At 42.0% G+C, this 15,787-nt stretch overlaps 2 protein-coding genes across 3 annotated transcripts in view; both read left to right on the top strand.

Annotated features, from left to right (window-relative positions):
• Positions 1–7,937, top strand: part of PVRAP (PVR adaptor protein) — a 29,222-nt gene extending 21,285 nt beyond the window's left edge. Inside the window, exons 3-7 of one of the 2 annotated variants that reach the window (XM_065864554.2) lie at positions 223–976; positions 1,198–1,300; positions 6,535–6,796; positions 6,866–7,194; positions 7,445–7,937. In XM_065864554.2, the coding sequence (XP_065720626.2) occupies positions 468–976; positions 1,198–1,300; positions 6,535–6,796; positions 6,866–7,194; positions 7,445–7,654 (1,413 nt within the window). In that variant the 5' untranslated portion in view covers positions 223–467 and the 3' untranslated portion in view covers positions 7,655–7,937. The remainder of the gene's footprint in view (positions 1–222; positions 977–1,197; positions 1,301–6,534; positions 6,797–6,865; positions 7,195–7,444) is intronic. The other variant, XM_036815881.3, reaches the window with a different exon arrangement.
• The window catches only part of LOC108012509 (larval cuticle protein 65Ab1), a 218,541-nt gene that overhangs the window by 63,575 nt on the left and 139,179 nt on the right, over positions 1–15,787 (top strand). The gene's annotated exons all lie outside the window — the stretch shown is intronic.

Genomic DNA, 15,787 nt, shown 5'->3' with positions numbered 1-15,787 from the left:
TCAATATTTTCTCTGTGCTATGCGTTTTCATTTGCGTTTTCACTTGCCATTTTTGTTTATGCTTCACGCTTTCGATTTTTGTTTTGGTTTTTGTGCAACCCACCACCCCAAAAACACCCCCCCCCACGTACTGGGTTGCCAATTTCCGCTTGAATTAATTCTGTGTTTAAATCTGCGAATCGTCGTTGTCGTTGTCGTGGTCCTTCGTCCTTCGTCCTGCAGTCAGTCGGAGTGGAGCAAGTGAACCCCTGCGGCAAACCACCCCCAGCCACCCACTCTAGTCAAATTTAATAAAAGGCCGACCAGCACAGAGTGGTGGTGACTGGATCTGGATAGCCCCACTCCTCCTTCAGATGTCCTGAATTGTCCTGGCTGGGCTCACGCAGTGCGACAAAAGCCGCCCGCAGCGCTTTTATATGCGCACATAATTCAGAGCGTCGGCCAGTAACACCCGCTGCCAAAAGTTAATGCCCAAAAGCAACGCCGCCACAATGATAACCAACAATAATTTGGATTATGACCAGGGCAGCGCCAGCAGCAACAACACTGGGGCAGCAGCAACATCGACCGCAGGCACGGCGGCAACATCGACGGTCATGAGCAACAGAAACGGCAGCACCAGCAGCAGCAGCAACTCCTCGCCCACGGCCGACAGTACCAATTCGAATTCAAATACCAACTCCAATTCGAATTCCAATTCAAATTCAAATCAGAATTCCAACTCCAATTCAAACTCATATTTTAACCGATTTGATAATCGTATAGCTGCCAATTTGGCTGCTGTTTTAACCGGTGCAGGAGCCCGTTTTCGATCCTCATCCTGCAGCAATCGTCAGCCAGCTGGATCTGTAAACCCCGCCGTTTTGAGATCCCCATTGGCCACCATAAGCCGTAAGACCAGCCTGGCCACGCCCCCTTCGCCCGCCAGTCTAGGAAGACGCCGCCCACTGCAGCTCTTCGCCCACGCGAACCTCAAGTGAGTAGTTTACCAGGCGATTCCTAGCATAACCCTCATAGCTATGCTTAAATCACGTTCATTTCATTATACACGACACCCAAAACACTCTATAACTTAGTAATAATAAGTAATATAGAGATGAAATATTATTTAAATGTTTATCTTTTCACAGAGTCTATACTTTCTATATACCTTTATCCATACAAATCTGATAAACATTTTTAAAATATTATTCTTAGCTGCAATGACAACGAAAAGGTGGCTCAAACGCCGAGTTCTGATGAGGACAACTCGCCCACCGAACTAAACAGTTGCAAGCGACTGGCAGACAAACCTCCTTTGGTAAGTTCAAAATCTTTCACATTCCAGCTATAAGATTAAAGATATGATAGTAAAAAGAATATATTATATGCTAGGCCCCAGACTTAGATACTATAAAAACGGTCTTTGTAGTTATGTTTTTAAAGCTAAATACTATATTTCTATGACCTTTAAAAATCATGAAGATGGCATTTTCCCCGACTGTAAGGATTATTAAAGAGATTTGCCTGCCAAGTAATGGCAAATATTTTGCCCTGCATTAGGAGATCAAACATATTTGATGGGTTTGACTTTGATAAGGGTGCGCCCACACTTGGACTTCGTTTATTGGTTTTCCATTTTGGCCACGCTCAAGAAGTGGCCCGAATATTTCCCAAATTTTCAACGCTTTGTTATGAATTATTGGCAGAAAGTATTCCCGCACGGGGGAGCTAAGCTTCCTTTTAGGGCGAAAAACTTTAGACAACTAAGCCCCCACAACCCTAACGGTCCTTACGGACCATTTGCTGGATTGCTAGCTGGATTTTTTCGGCTTTTTCGTTTTCGCTTCGACTTCCTCGTTTTTTTTTTTGTCTTTGTCATAACACGTAGAAGTCGCAGGAAGGGCTGCCCACATGCGAAATGTTTATCAAATGTTTCGACCGTGTTCTTTGTCACGTGATGGGCGAGATCGAGGCAGAAGTTTTGCAATGCAAAACTTTAGCCTTTCCTTCGACTTGCGGCACGTTGTTTTCATAAATTCAACGCCTTAAATATTCATGCCCGTGTGTGAGTCCTGTATATATATATATCTATATATATAGAGTTGAGCCAGCTGTGCTCAGTCGAGCATAGTCTATGCGATAAGTACGTGCGAGTTTATTCATACGAGAGAGACTCGCTGGCACTCGACCACGCTGCGTATACGTTATGTGTTTGTCTTATTTATGGCAGCAATGCGACTCGATTGCGCATTATGGTGATTACGTCTGTAAACTAATGGCCTCCACCTCGAGGTTGTGGGGTTTCTACCCACAGCTCGATATGCAGCTGAAATCAAATCGAATCAAGGCCAAGTTGCACACCGAAACTGAAACATCAATGGGAATCTCGATCCGGCACACGACAACAACCAAAACGGCAGCTCTGGAAACTCTCTGAGAAATTGAAATCGTATCGAAAGCGAAAAGCAATCAGTTGGCCCTAATGGCAAACCATAAATATTGTCAATACAAGGACTAAAGCTACACTACAACCCCCTGACATTCCGCATATGTCGAGGTTGGCAAAACAAAGGAGGGCTAACAAAAAAAAAGGGTTTCGTGCTTTCGCTTTTGGTATTTTTCATATTCCTGTGCAGCGCGCGCGCTTCCCTTGTTTTGTCAATAAATCAATTTCGGCTATAAACATTTTTCGACGGCAACAGCAAATAACACGCATACGCCGCATGGTACAGCAGGCATATCCTTTTGTTTTGCATAGTTCTTTTTCTGAGTCCTTCCGTTTTTTTTTTGTGTGGTTCGACATGCTGCTGCCTGTCAATAACATCATTCTGTTGCAGGGTGCGGCCCGATAAGCAAATTAATTTTTGCTTCCCCCATGGGCGGAACTAAAAAGGGGGCTGCCGGGGGAGTTTTCCAGAGAGGGGCGTGATGCTTCCCTAATTGTGCCCAACAGGCAACTTGCCATCGCTGTCGTCGTCGTCGTCTGCTTGGCTGGCTGATTCAATTTCAGATAAGCAAAATAAAGCAGCAGGCAACTGCTGCACATGCGACCCCCCCTGACATGGGTGTGGGCCAAAAGGGGGGGGGAACCGATGTCCCGGCAGGAGCCAAAGACAAATGCGTTGCCACATTATGCAGTTTGCTGTCGGAGTCTGAGTGCCACATCACCCGCATATCCTTGTCCATGGCATCACTCGTCCTTTCCAACCCCCCCCACTCCATATCCGACCCCTCTTCCTACACCACTGGCATCCGACTTAGACGGAAATGACGCACTGTCTGTCATGGCACTCTGCTCTCTGCTGGCGTTGATGCATCGATGCTGTTGACTCGGCGCCGCTAAATGTTTGTTTAGCAACTGCAACTGCAACGGCAAACGAGAGCTGTCTTCTCATTCCTCGAGTCCTTACACTCACAGAAAAATTGGTTAGCAAACATCTTAAATATTAACGAAAAAAAACCTTTATTAATAAGGATTTATTTAATCCCAGTCCAGCTAAGAAAAGAATATGTCTATGGAAGAGTGGGAAGTGAAAAATGTTTTATTTAGTTATTGAACTATTCCTTTTTTCAAGTCGAAATAGAAGCTCGAAAACTGTAATTCCTTAAAAAATATTTGCCCCTAAAATTTAAATTTCTTATAAATACTCATGATTAAATCAAATACATTCTTTAAGAACGACCACAATATCCAATGTATATAATATCTGGGTCAGTAAGAGTTATCCAAGCTAGCTCTTACAATACTAGCGGTCGTTTTCTCAATGTCAAGTTAAGTTTTGACATTGAGTTAAATTTTCGGTCGACAAAGCGGAAATGGCTCTTGAAAGTTCGCCTACTCTTCCTTTTCAGGTTAGACAGACTGATTTTCACACTAAAGCATGTGATATCAGACACTCTATAGATTTGTAGTTTGTAAAATTAACATCACATTGAGAAAACTAATTTGTTCCGCCAAACATTTTAACTTCTTTCAAGCTTTTTCTGACAGATAGCAAATTAGAACTCGAATATGACATTGAGAAATCGACTCTTAATCGATTAAATTGACAATAAATTTGTTGCCCCCTATTTCTCCGGGTGTACCACTCGCCCACAGTGAGCGACAGCTATCAGCTACCACATGCGGCTGGTCCCTGGGCTTGACTTGGTTTGACTCGGTTCTGCGATCCGGCTGCGTCACGCCTACCCATGTATCATGTGTGCACGGAATATATTTTCAGCTCGAATGTCATAAATAATATTTTGTGGGCCACGCCCTCTCGCCCACGCCCACACACACATTGGCTTACAAAAACAAAGACACACAGACAGTTGGTGTATTTGATTTAAACTCGCTCGACTTTCGCTTTGCCCTTTTATTTAGCCCCGTTTTTGGCTCCTTATCCTTTGGCAAGGCAGTTTATTAAATTTGCATAAATGTTGAGCATTTTGCGGCAAGTGTTCGTTGTTGCTTTTTGCCTTTTTTTCGAGGGGGCGGGGATAAAGAAAGTCGAGCACGTGCCGCCTCTTTTGGCTCTGCAACAGCTGCCACTAATGTCCAGCTAGCAGGCAGTTCATTAAACGAGCAGGGCAATTAGTGTAGTCAGGGAACGAAGAGGCCAAGTATTTATTCAGAAATTGAGGAAAGAAATGAGCAAAAGCCGAAATGTAAATAAGAGAAAATAGGAGGAGAAAGCAGGCCTCCCCACGAAAGGTAAACACCTGAAACCGGGCCCCATATCTTTATCCCGAAAAACACGAAAGAAATGAACTCCACCAATACAAATACTATACATACCCTCGAAAACATGGCCGCAAATCAGTGTGCAATGCTCCGTGAAATATGCAAACAATGGCGCCTTCATCTCTCGCAAGGAGCACACTTTTTTCCGGAATTATGCAGCAATGGGCAAACAATTGCTGTCAGGAGTGGAAAAAGCAGGTGGGCTAACGACAACCCAACCGCCGTCTCATTGTCAATGTCGCCTTAAATTATGCCAGAAAAAAATGGGGCTGTGGCTGGGAAAATAAGCGAGGCTACCAACTAGACTGTAGTCTAGTTTTCGGGCAGACAACTATTGTACAAGCGCCGGCAGACTTTTTCAAAGCCACTGACCCCGAAAACAGGGCCAAAAGGGGGGAAACGGGCTAACACGATCTCAACATGGGCGCACAAGTGCATCTGAATTATCGCCGGTCGCTAGTTTTTTCGTTAGTTTACCCATTGAAAAGAGGGAGTATACAAGGTATTTAGGTAAGTATTTAGTTACATTACTTAACTATGATAGCGGAAATTATACATTACTGAATGGAACTGGAAAAATTGGCTCATTAAAGAATTTCAGTGATTTCAAGCTTGAGCTTGCAGTGGGCAATATAAGTTTACAAGCTTTTCATAAGTAATTTTAGTACAAATGGTACCTTTACTTTATTATCCCACTGAATATTGAGGTTTACAACTTCTCGAAAAGGTCTTTAAACTATGCAATGATAAATTTTTTTTTCCCAAAAGAATTTTGGCACAAATGGTACTTATACTTTTCTTTCCCACTATATAAGGACCTACAACCTCTTAAAAAGGTCTGCAAACTATGCAATGATATAGTTTTTATTCCCAAAGTTCTAAGGATAAGTACCGAAACATTATACTTCACTTTCAAACCTCTAGAGATTTCAGTAATGCATGTTCAATCAGTTAAAAGACCGTTTGCTCTTACAAGGGCATCACCCCGTCGATTGGTATTTTAGCAACCACAACTCAACACTTGCTCTACATACTGCAGTTCGCTATTCTTTTTCGCTGCCACTGGTCCTTAGTCCTTGGTCCCGAGTCCTGCGGCACATTTCCGCCTAGAATGCCACAGCCGCCATTTGCTATGCAACATTTTAGACGGTGGCAATGTACCATAAAAGGCAACGGAGTGGGGGCAGAGTGGCCGACACGAGAGTCTGCCACGAATTTATGCGCCTTTCTCCGTTCCTTGTGCACTTTGCACTCTTTCTTCGCTTTTGCACAATACCTCTGCCCAACCCAACCAGAACCCCCCCCCCACTTCCGTTTCCAGTTTCACCCACCGGTAATGCCTAGTCCAAGCATCCGTTTCCTGTTTAAGTGCACACCCGAAAAAAAGTTTCGCCTGCATTTGGCCAGCCTTTTGTGGCGCGGCGCATTTTGCCAGCATTTTGTCTCGCTGCGGTTCTTGGTAATAAATTCTTGCCGTTTTTTCTGCTCCGCCTCCGTCTGTGGCTGCGGGCCACGCCCCCTCCCCAGTGGACGCCCACGCTGCCCTTGACTGCAGCATCCTTTGGTGATCCTTGTCGGCTTACAAGGTGTTTAAATTGTAGTTAATTTTGTTGCCACTTGAACGCTTCGCCTTCGCCTTTGATCCCTTTTTTTGGGGAAATTCTTTAAACTTTAAGTAGATTTGGGTCTACACTTGGAGAAAATTAGGGTAGCAGGGGGTGATAAAATTTATATACATTTATTTAAAAGTTATTTCTTGATTTTTAAATATTTCTAAAGATTTAAAAGCCTCTTAAATAGGTAAAATTGATTTTCTTTCTGTGCAGGTCAAACGCTTGACAATGGGTTTGCTGCGTCACAACGAGGAGTCACGCCCACTGGTCGGCGACATGACCCCTCTGAGCGCGCCCCTGGACATCCAGCCGGTGTACTCGAATGGCTACATCAACGAGGACTCCTACATCGACAGCAAGTTCGGTGACTCGTGCCGCCAATCCTTGACAGCCATACCCATGCTGGACAATGTCAATCTGAATGACAATAACGAGTTCAACCTGAAGAAGCGCTACTTGAGGGAGACGAGCAGCGGTAAGGATTTTTCTAACATATTTAAAAATATGTTTAAGTATTTAAAATATTTTTAAATATTTTTTATAGCCAATTCGAGTCCCAAAATCTTTGCCAATCGCCTGCGAATGAATCAGGGTGCCAGTGGCCAGCGTTGCAGCAGTTTGGCCAACGCCTTTGGTAATGTGGGTGCCGAGGAGGAGGATCTCGAGCTGAAGGACGCGTGCTGGTACCAGGCGGGCATTTCCAGGGACATAGCCGTGGAGGTCCTGCAAAGCAAGAGCCCAGGTGCGTTTCTGGTGCGCAAGAGCAGCTCCAAACCAGGCTGCTATGCATTGACACTGCGCGTACCTTCGCCACCTGGGCCCAAAATAGCCAACTATATAATACTCAGATCCCCAAGGGGCTTCAAAATTAAGGTAAGGAAAATTAGATTTATTTAAATTATGTTTTTCAAAAGAAAAGTATTTATTATAATCGTATTTCTATATCGATTCAGATGATATATTGGTTGATATATTGATAAAAATCCAACAAAGTTCGAAATTGTTAAAATGAGAATGAATATTAAAAACCGGGTCTCCCATTTATAGTATCTGAAATATAATTTTGTGTTATTTCGTAGATATAACCATTCTCTCAATACCAACTGTTTTTGTATCTTTTCAGGGCTTTCGCAAGGAGTTCTCTAGTCTTAAAGCCCTGATCACCCACCACTCGGTGATGCCCGAACTTCTGCCCGTCCCCCTGGCAATGCCCCGTCCCACCAACATGTCATCTTCGCGGCGGAATCTCGACGACTTTGATACCTACGACTCGCTGCAGATGCTGCTGAAGTATCTGCGGGCCAAGAACATGGAGACGGAGCAGCAGCAGTAGCTAATGGAGGAAATCGATCAACTGGTAGCACAAAATTACATTTAAGTTCTGGTGCAGCAAAACAGTTTTGCTTGAATCGAACCGATACCGAGAAAATGTGATACTCTATGAAAAAGAAAAACACAGACACTGCAAATGAAACGCCTAGCTGATAAATGGTGAAAGTATCTATAGTTTAGTTTAGTTTTGGGTTTATGGTTGTTTGCTTGTTTTTGGTTAGGTGCGTTGAAGAAGTGTACCATTAAAAGGTGGGAAAAATGTCAGGGACATTTCTAGCTACCATGCGAAAGGAAAAAAATATCATTGCCAGTTTTCAATGTTTATTCGAAAATGTAATTAGTATTTAAATTTCCATAGTTGTTCCAAATTAAAGCATTTAACTTTTTCAATTGGTCAGCGTCAGCCAGAAATTTGTATTTTTCCATTTCCTTTTGAGCAATTTCAACTGCAAACCTATTAAGAAATATTTCAAAAATTAAATAATATACCAAATACGGAAAAACTCTATGTTAAATGTTGTTGCTGCTTTCCACTGTTAAGCATAAATAAATATATACCAAATTGAAATGCATATTTTAAGTGTAAGCAAAACAGACACGAACCGAAAATCGACCCAAAAATGTAAATAATTCACTACCTTAACATAATTGAGTAAATAAAGTTGTTTAATTTATAATAAAAAAAAAACCAAAATGCCAGAGAAACAATAAAAAAAAGAAAACACAGAACACGAGTAATAACAATCAATTTCTCTTCTCTCGCTCATTATGCAAATTTTGTGCATGGCCATCTGGCAAGCAAAATGAATTTTCACACGTTAATTATTTGCTGGCGACACAATTTCGCATTCAAGGCTCTTTAAAGTGCCACATTGTCCAGCTGCTGGTGTTTGTTGTTGGCCAAATCACCGTCATTATACAATTTTAATTTGCTAAACTTTTAATCGAAAAGCGAAAAGAAAATCAAGGCCGGAAGGAAGGAAGGACGGAAGCAAGCAGGCGGGGGTGTGGGTTAAATAAAAGAGCAAATCGAAAGTCTGGCCAGGATCGTAATCCCTTTTTTAATTGCAGCTATCCCGAACACATTTTTTCCTTCTTGCTTCACTTGCGGCAAATCTTTGCCATGGAAAACTTTCTGGCCAGCGGCGATTTTCCCCCATTTTCTAACAATTTTCCCCCCAAGCTCACATCCTCGTGTTCGTTGTCAAAGTGTTGTCTACTTTTCTGGTGGAAACTTTTCCTTTGTTGCAATTATCGGCATCGCTACACACGAAGGCGTGCGCCAATGAAATAAAAATAAAGTAAAGGCCAAAATAAAAAAGAAATGGCTGTCATTTAAATAATTCGAAAATTTGCCAAGGAAGTTGTCACCATCCCCGCCCAACGGCCTAAAGTACTCATGGGGCAGAAAAGACTTGGAGAACTTTTCCCTGCTTTTTCACTTTATTTGTCAATTATTGTGGCCCAAACAAACTGGCAGGAGAGCAACGGGGGTGGAAATCTGCGGGGATGGCCTGTCATTCAGTTGGATGTTTTTGACAATTTGCCTCTTAAATATTTAATAAGCCAAAGTGGTCGAGTGGAACAACAAACAGAAGACGTCGAAAATCAATTATATATGGCAGGGAAAACCGATTGGAGTGGGGAGCTTATAATTCGTAAGTGGCTTTAGCATTCGTCTGTCGCCTTTGCATGTAAAAAGTTTTTTAATTGAACATTCTCAATGGCAAAAAAGTCCTTACAGAATACAATTGCAGCACTGAGACGTTTCTGTATTTACCCTGGATTTTTGCTCGCTCTTTACAGCGCTTTTCATTAGTCGCATTTCTTTGTTCTACAGCTTGGGAAAACCCAGGGCCTTTCCCCCCGCAACTTCAGCTGCACAATGGCAAAAATTATTGCTTTGCTTATTTGCGGTGCGTTTACTTCATTTGTCAGCGGGTTGTCTTTTGTTATAAAACCACCGAACCCACAGCAGATACAATAATAAAAGTATGAAAGGAGATTTTCTTTTCGTCTGAACTTTTTCATTTGGCTAATTAAAAATGTTTGTGATGCCGTCCCCAAAGTGAGAGTGTTTGCCGATGTCTTGAAAGTTCTGATTCGCTGGAAAGCGTAACACATGGCGTATGAGCAATAAGTGCTTTATGACTCCGAGGTAAACGAACTTTTCGGGTTTTAACACTCAAATGGATTTCAGAGCCTGCAGCCAGCTCGGAAATAAAAACCATTTGCCCCATCCTGTCCAAAAACTTGTTAGGCTTGCATTTTAAGTAACTTTGGCAGTCGGACCCAGGGATTCGCATAAAAATGTAAACTTAAAAAGATTCCGAGAGTTCTGGTACATCCCGTGTCTACGATGTCGCCTTGGCTGACATTAAGACGACAATTGCCAGTCCTGGTCGTCATTAAAACTCCAACAATGCCAGCCAACGAAAAATTACAGAAAACAATAAAAAAGAAGTAGCAGCGACAGAAAAGTTTTCCCTTCGCCCAGCCTCCTTTTCCTTTTTTTTTGGCAGGAATATGTTTAAGTGTCAGTAACAGTTTTCATGCAAATATTGTCTGGGGACTGTCGGGAATGAAAGAGGACTACAAGTATGCTAAACATAATGCGATGTCAGGATTAAAGTGCCTGCCTGCAGTTTTATGGCGGCTTTATTTTTCTATCTCCTGAAAAATGTTCAAGAGAAAAAAATCTTATTTCAAAATTCTTAGTACCTTTTATACAGTATTTAATAAGGAAAGATACAAAATTATATTTAGAATTAGGTATGTGCGCAGCTAGCTAGATTTGATAAGATTACAAGCCTTAAGATCCATTTTCTCAATGTCAGGTTAAGTATCAAGTTTGTTTTCTTTTAGAGAAAATTAATTTTAAGTTAAATTGCTTGAAGTCTGTTATTAAGAGTCTGATATCACCCGATTTATTGGGTACTTCGGTTTGATAAACCTAAAAAAGAAGAGTAGACGTTAAAGTTAACATGACATTGAGAAATCGGCTCTAAATCTTTTTCAATAAGGTATAGCTTTAAGTTATTCACTCATCATAAATCTGGAAAATTATTACTTACCTTCTCAGCTAACCAAAGCAGTAATCTAGTTTTTCTCGGGCAATTTAAAGCTTTGCCCTATTAAATTCCACAAGCTATGTGTACAAACTGCATCGCTTGGGGCAGATCCTGGCGCTCCCTCAACTGACAGGCTCAATTACAAAACTGCTGCCCGGAGTCCTAGTTCGATTATGCATGGAGTTGATGGCCGAACAGGACACCTCATTAATTTGCCGGGCTGCGGCAATAACAATAACAGCCATTTCGGCTATTTGGCTCATTGACTGCCTGATTTTATGGCCCAAACGGCGGCTGCATCTGGCTCTCATGTCCAAAATCAACATCAACATTGACCCAGGAGCAGTTTGTCCTGCTGCTGACGTTGCTGCGTTGCCAAATATGTTTTTGTGGCATTTTTGGCCAATTGGCAGACAGAGTTCGCCCAGTGCCCGTTGGCCAATTGAATGCAGCAGACGCGAACGTGGACTGCTCGCAGTAACGCTGCCTGTGGATGAGTTCCCTGCTGATTATGCCATAATGTTTGGCCACACCCGAACCCCAGCCCCTGGTATATGTGTGTGTGTTTGCCTGTTTGCCTAACCCAAATTGCATGCTATTGACCAGGATTCAACATATTTCGAGTGGCCCAGTGGGTGGGGAGTCTGCAGTTGCCGGAGTTGTGACGGCTGCCCTGCCACTTGAAACTTTTCCAAATCACACACTTTGCCGACACAGTTCGATCAACTATAAGTGCCGCTGAGGAAAAGGCACCAAAAAGTGCAGAAAGCGTAAAAATAAAACAAAGGACATAAAGTGGGAGCCATGGAAATGAAATCCAAGCTACTGGGTACCGTGTTTTAATACAGAATGGATTTTATATTGCTTTTAAAGGTTTTAAAGCGTGAATATTAAAAGAATATACCTATTAAAAGCTATTTAAAAATCCAATTTAGGTTTTCTAAATTTGAAAATAACTACCTCCCTTCTAAATCTTTATTAAACTTTCCTTTCTTGAATATTCAAATTAAGTGTGAGTGTTTCCATTGAATTTTAATATTTTCCTTGGTCTTGCCGAATTCCAATACCCCAGTGATTGGCATCGATTCCCCATTCGGCTCGCATTTATGCACATCAGATATCGAAGTCTGATCAAATCCTGTTTAGCATGCCCGACATTTATTTGCGAGCTGCCAGCCAAGCAAAGCCAACCCATCTCGAGTCTTACACACATGCTCGGCGTGCAACATTAATGCACTATGGCTGCTAATGCAGCAGCTACAAAGGGGAGGGGGGAGTGGCGCCCAAGGGGGAGTGGCAGGTCGGAGGTGGTGGGGCAAACAAAAGCCAGTAAAAGCAACTGTAGAGGGCTTTGGCGTGCCTGCTCGGCTTTCTCTTGGATTCGCACTCGCATTCATTTTTGCTGTTCGCCATTGTTGCAGCTGCTGCCTTTCTGCTTATTGTTGCAGGGCACATATACACCCACAAGCGGTGGCATACACTGAGAGAAAAATATGCTATCTTAATTTTTTATAATTTTTTACAAGAAAAACAGTATTTTTTGCCTTTATATTTCTTAGCTATTTATAATATGATGATAGCTGTTGAAAACTTAGAAAGTTAGGAACCTAACCTAATTTTAAGGAGTTTTGTGGAAACGATGTCCATATATTTATGAGTTATGTATTATATGTATTATATGTATTATTTATAAAAAGAAAAATTCTTAAGCTCTAAGAATTCGTTTCCCAAAGTTAGAATCTATTATATTTTTTTTTAATTTTTTAGCTTATCATAATATGAAGATCGATGTTGAAAACTTAGAAATAAGTTTCTGAAAGTTAGGGACCTAACCAAATATTAATGAGTTTTGTGGAAAAAATTCCATTATATTTATGAGTTAAGTATTATATATAAAAAAGTTTTAAAGCTCTAAGAATTCGTTTCCAAAAGTTAGGGTCTAAAATCTTTTTTTAAATTTTTTCTTAAATCATTAGGATTTTATCTTCACAATTTATTAGTTCCCACAAATTTCTCTAACTACACATTGCGACATATACTTATGTGAATGGTAGCGCTGCCCTGGCTTTTTTGTTTAATTCGTTTTTCTATTGTTCACAGCCAAGAACTTTAGTCCAACGGGCTTTGGCAACATTGTGAAATGCATGAATGTGTTTAGCCAACTTACTCTATCTGCGCCGCCCCCCTTTTCTACTCCCCTGACTGCAGATTTTTGCATTTTGCAAGCATAAAAGTTGAAAGCGACATTATTGAATATGCGTTGTCGTTGTCGCTTACCCATTGTTTGCCTCAAACACACACACACACACACATACTTACACAACGCCCCAGGGTGGGCGTGGCAGATGGCTGGAAAGCCAAAAGCTTAGCGGATTCTTACGGCCCATTGAAATTTATATGCCACTTTCACACACATTAAAGCCGAAATGGCCAAAAGCGAATCGAATGTTTAAGGTCAGACGGATGGTAACTACAGATACACCACCGCCAACCCAACTCCGTGCTTATTTATGCTTTGTTTGTCGCTTTGGCTAATAAATTAGCAGCTTTGCCTTTTGGCCCAACTGCAAACCAATAGCAATTTATCGCAGCCACAAAGAAAGGCACGTAGCCAGAGCGGGATATTCCAGGATCCCGGATCGAAGGGGTTCGTCCTTCCAAATGTGCTCGCCTTATCGCCGGCTTAGGCGACACGCACAGGTGGGCTAACTCAACTCAGGTGGGGATTCCAGGGGAATGGCTGGTGGTAGCCCCTCCAACGAGACAGGCAATAGTTGTTACCGACTTTAGCCTTTGACTAACGACGGGCGACAATAAAAATGGCCCTGGCAATTGGCACATTGCGGCTGCAAGTTAAAAGGATTTTCGATTGGAAATGATGGAAGGAGTGGGGGGCAGGGTCACACGTTTTGCAGTATGAGTCTGGAGAAAGTTGCAGACTAAGGTATTCTTTTAATGAAAGTCAAAGTAAATTCCTGCTCAAACTAAATTGCTAGGGAATGGGAATATGTATTAGATAAGTATTTTAGCGTACTTGGTGTATTTCTGATAGCGTTTTTGTTAGTAGACACTAATAAAAATATATAAATAAATATTTTTCGTTTTTTGTATTAAGTATATAATATGGAATTATTAAATTTAAAGATTAGAGTTAATTTTTTGATTTTAAACTTTTTTTTTTAAGTATATTGATTAACATCCTATCTAATATTGTCTACCTTGATTTACATATTTTTAAATAAATGCCATTTTATAAGTATTGTTCTGAGAACTATTTTTTGCATTTAATTTAATACGATATCATAAATTCCTTACACATATATTTATTTTTAATATTTCCTTTTTTTATTTCCCCATGCCTAAACTTAAAGCTATTAATTTAATAAAACCCTAGTGCAACAAGCAGGTCAGTCCTCAGGAAAAGGGAATCTAAAAAATATATATTTCGATTGCGTGCCGCGCGAGGAAAGTCCTGGAGATTCGGAAACGCTTGCCAGGATTTATCGTGCGTCCATTACAAGCGGAAATTAAGCGCGGCAGGTCGCCAGCTGGACAAGGGGGGCGTGGCAGATGGAGGGGCGGGCGTGCGTGAAAGCGTTTTGCCGGCTGGCCATAAAGTAACCAGCGGGCCAGGCATTCCGGCAGACCAAAGCAGAGCTATTGTTTTCGGGTCCTGCCAGAGTCCTTTGGCCGCTTTTCTATGCCAGTCACGTGGCACGCAACGACAACTTGGGATTTGTTAAGTGGCGCGTCGTTTTTGATGTGCGGAATGTTTAGCAGAGGTCCCTCGCCCAACTCTACGGGCATTCTTTTTTTTTATTTTGAGGCGAAAAGTCCATCACGTGTCCCGGACATTTTGCACATAACTTGTTTCAGCGTTTTTATTGCCAACTTCCGCTTCCGCTTTTGAATGCACTGCGAATGTCTTTTGTTTTTGCCCACCTTGCGGTTAATGGTACTTCGACTGGCAAAAAAGGCGGCGGCGTCGGTGGCAACCACTCCAGAAACTCCATCAGCCATGGCTGATTCGATTTTCCGATGTGTACCTTTGCTTTTAGTGATTGAAATCGCACATTTTAAGTGAAAAAGCGCACACAGAAGTGCACTCAATCATTCGTCACGTGATTCAGTCGGCGCGGAGTGAAGACCTTCTACTCCTACCATTCCTGACTATTCCGGGTTTTCCGGGTTTTCCAGGTTTTCCCGCTTCTCGCCTTGCTCCTTGTGCAAATGTTTTTCTTAGTTGGACATCGAGTGGAAAGTGTTGGAGCGCCACGGCTGTGTTTATACAAAAGATTACGCCACCAGATGAGAAATGGAGACACAATTGTTCATGTTGTTTATTGTTTCGCGGGCGGAGGGGAAATGAAAAGCCCTGCGATAATGCCACGTAAATGTTTTGAATGCGAAATCAATAGGGAAAAGCAGCTTTAAGTCGAGTGGCAATTCAATGGGAGAAATTCGCAGGGTGAACTTCAAGCGCAAAACTTTTCTAATTTGCGCATTATGAAAATTGGGTTCCAACATAAAAATTTCACTCCCCCCCCCCCCCGTAGGAGAATTAAGTGAAAAGCAATTTTTGAGCCTAGTCAAAAGGGAGAAAGCGAATGAAAAGAACTGAGAAAAACTTTTCCATTAAGGAAATTAACTGAGATTAAGTGGGGCCCTATGCCTTTGGCCCCCGTTGAAAGCTTTTGCCAATTGGGATGAATCGAAACTGCAACAATTTCAGGGCATTTAAACAGTTGTCACATACACACACACACAAACACACACAGGACGCGCCGGAAGTGAGCCTGAAAGCGGAAGCAGCCCACAACACATGAAATTGGCTCAAGGAAGGAAGCGGAAGAAAGAGGAAGGGACTTTATTTGTTGGCTGCCACACTTCGGTTGCTTGTTTGTCGACTCGTCGTCCCCGTCGATACTAATCTAATTTTATTGATATTGACACAATTTCTGCAGATTTCCGCATAAACATAAAAACAGAGCTCGAACCCACATAGACGGTTCGGCTCAAGTAGCGAAACATCCAAGGCACGCAAACAAATGGTATCTAATAAA

The sequence above is a fragment of the Drosophila suzukii genome, chromosome 3 (genome assembly GCF_043229965.1).
Source record: "Drosophila suzukii chromosome 3, CBGP_Dsuzu_IsoJpt1.0, whole genome shotgun sequence".
In the NCBI taxonomy this organism is placed as follows: domain Eukaryota; kingdom Metazoa; phylum Arthropoda; class Insecta; order Diptera; family Drosophilidae; genus Drosophila; species Drosophila suzukii.
Note: the sequence above shows the minus strand (reverse complement) of the source record. Positions and strands in the feature narration are given on the sequence as shown.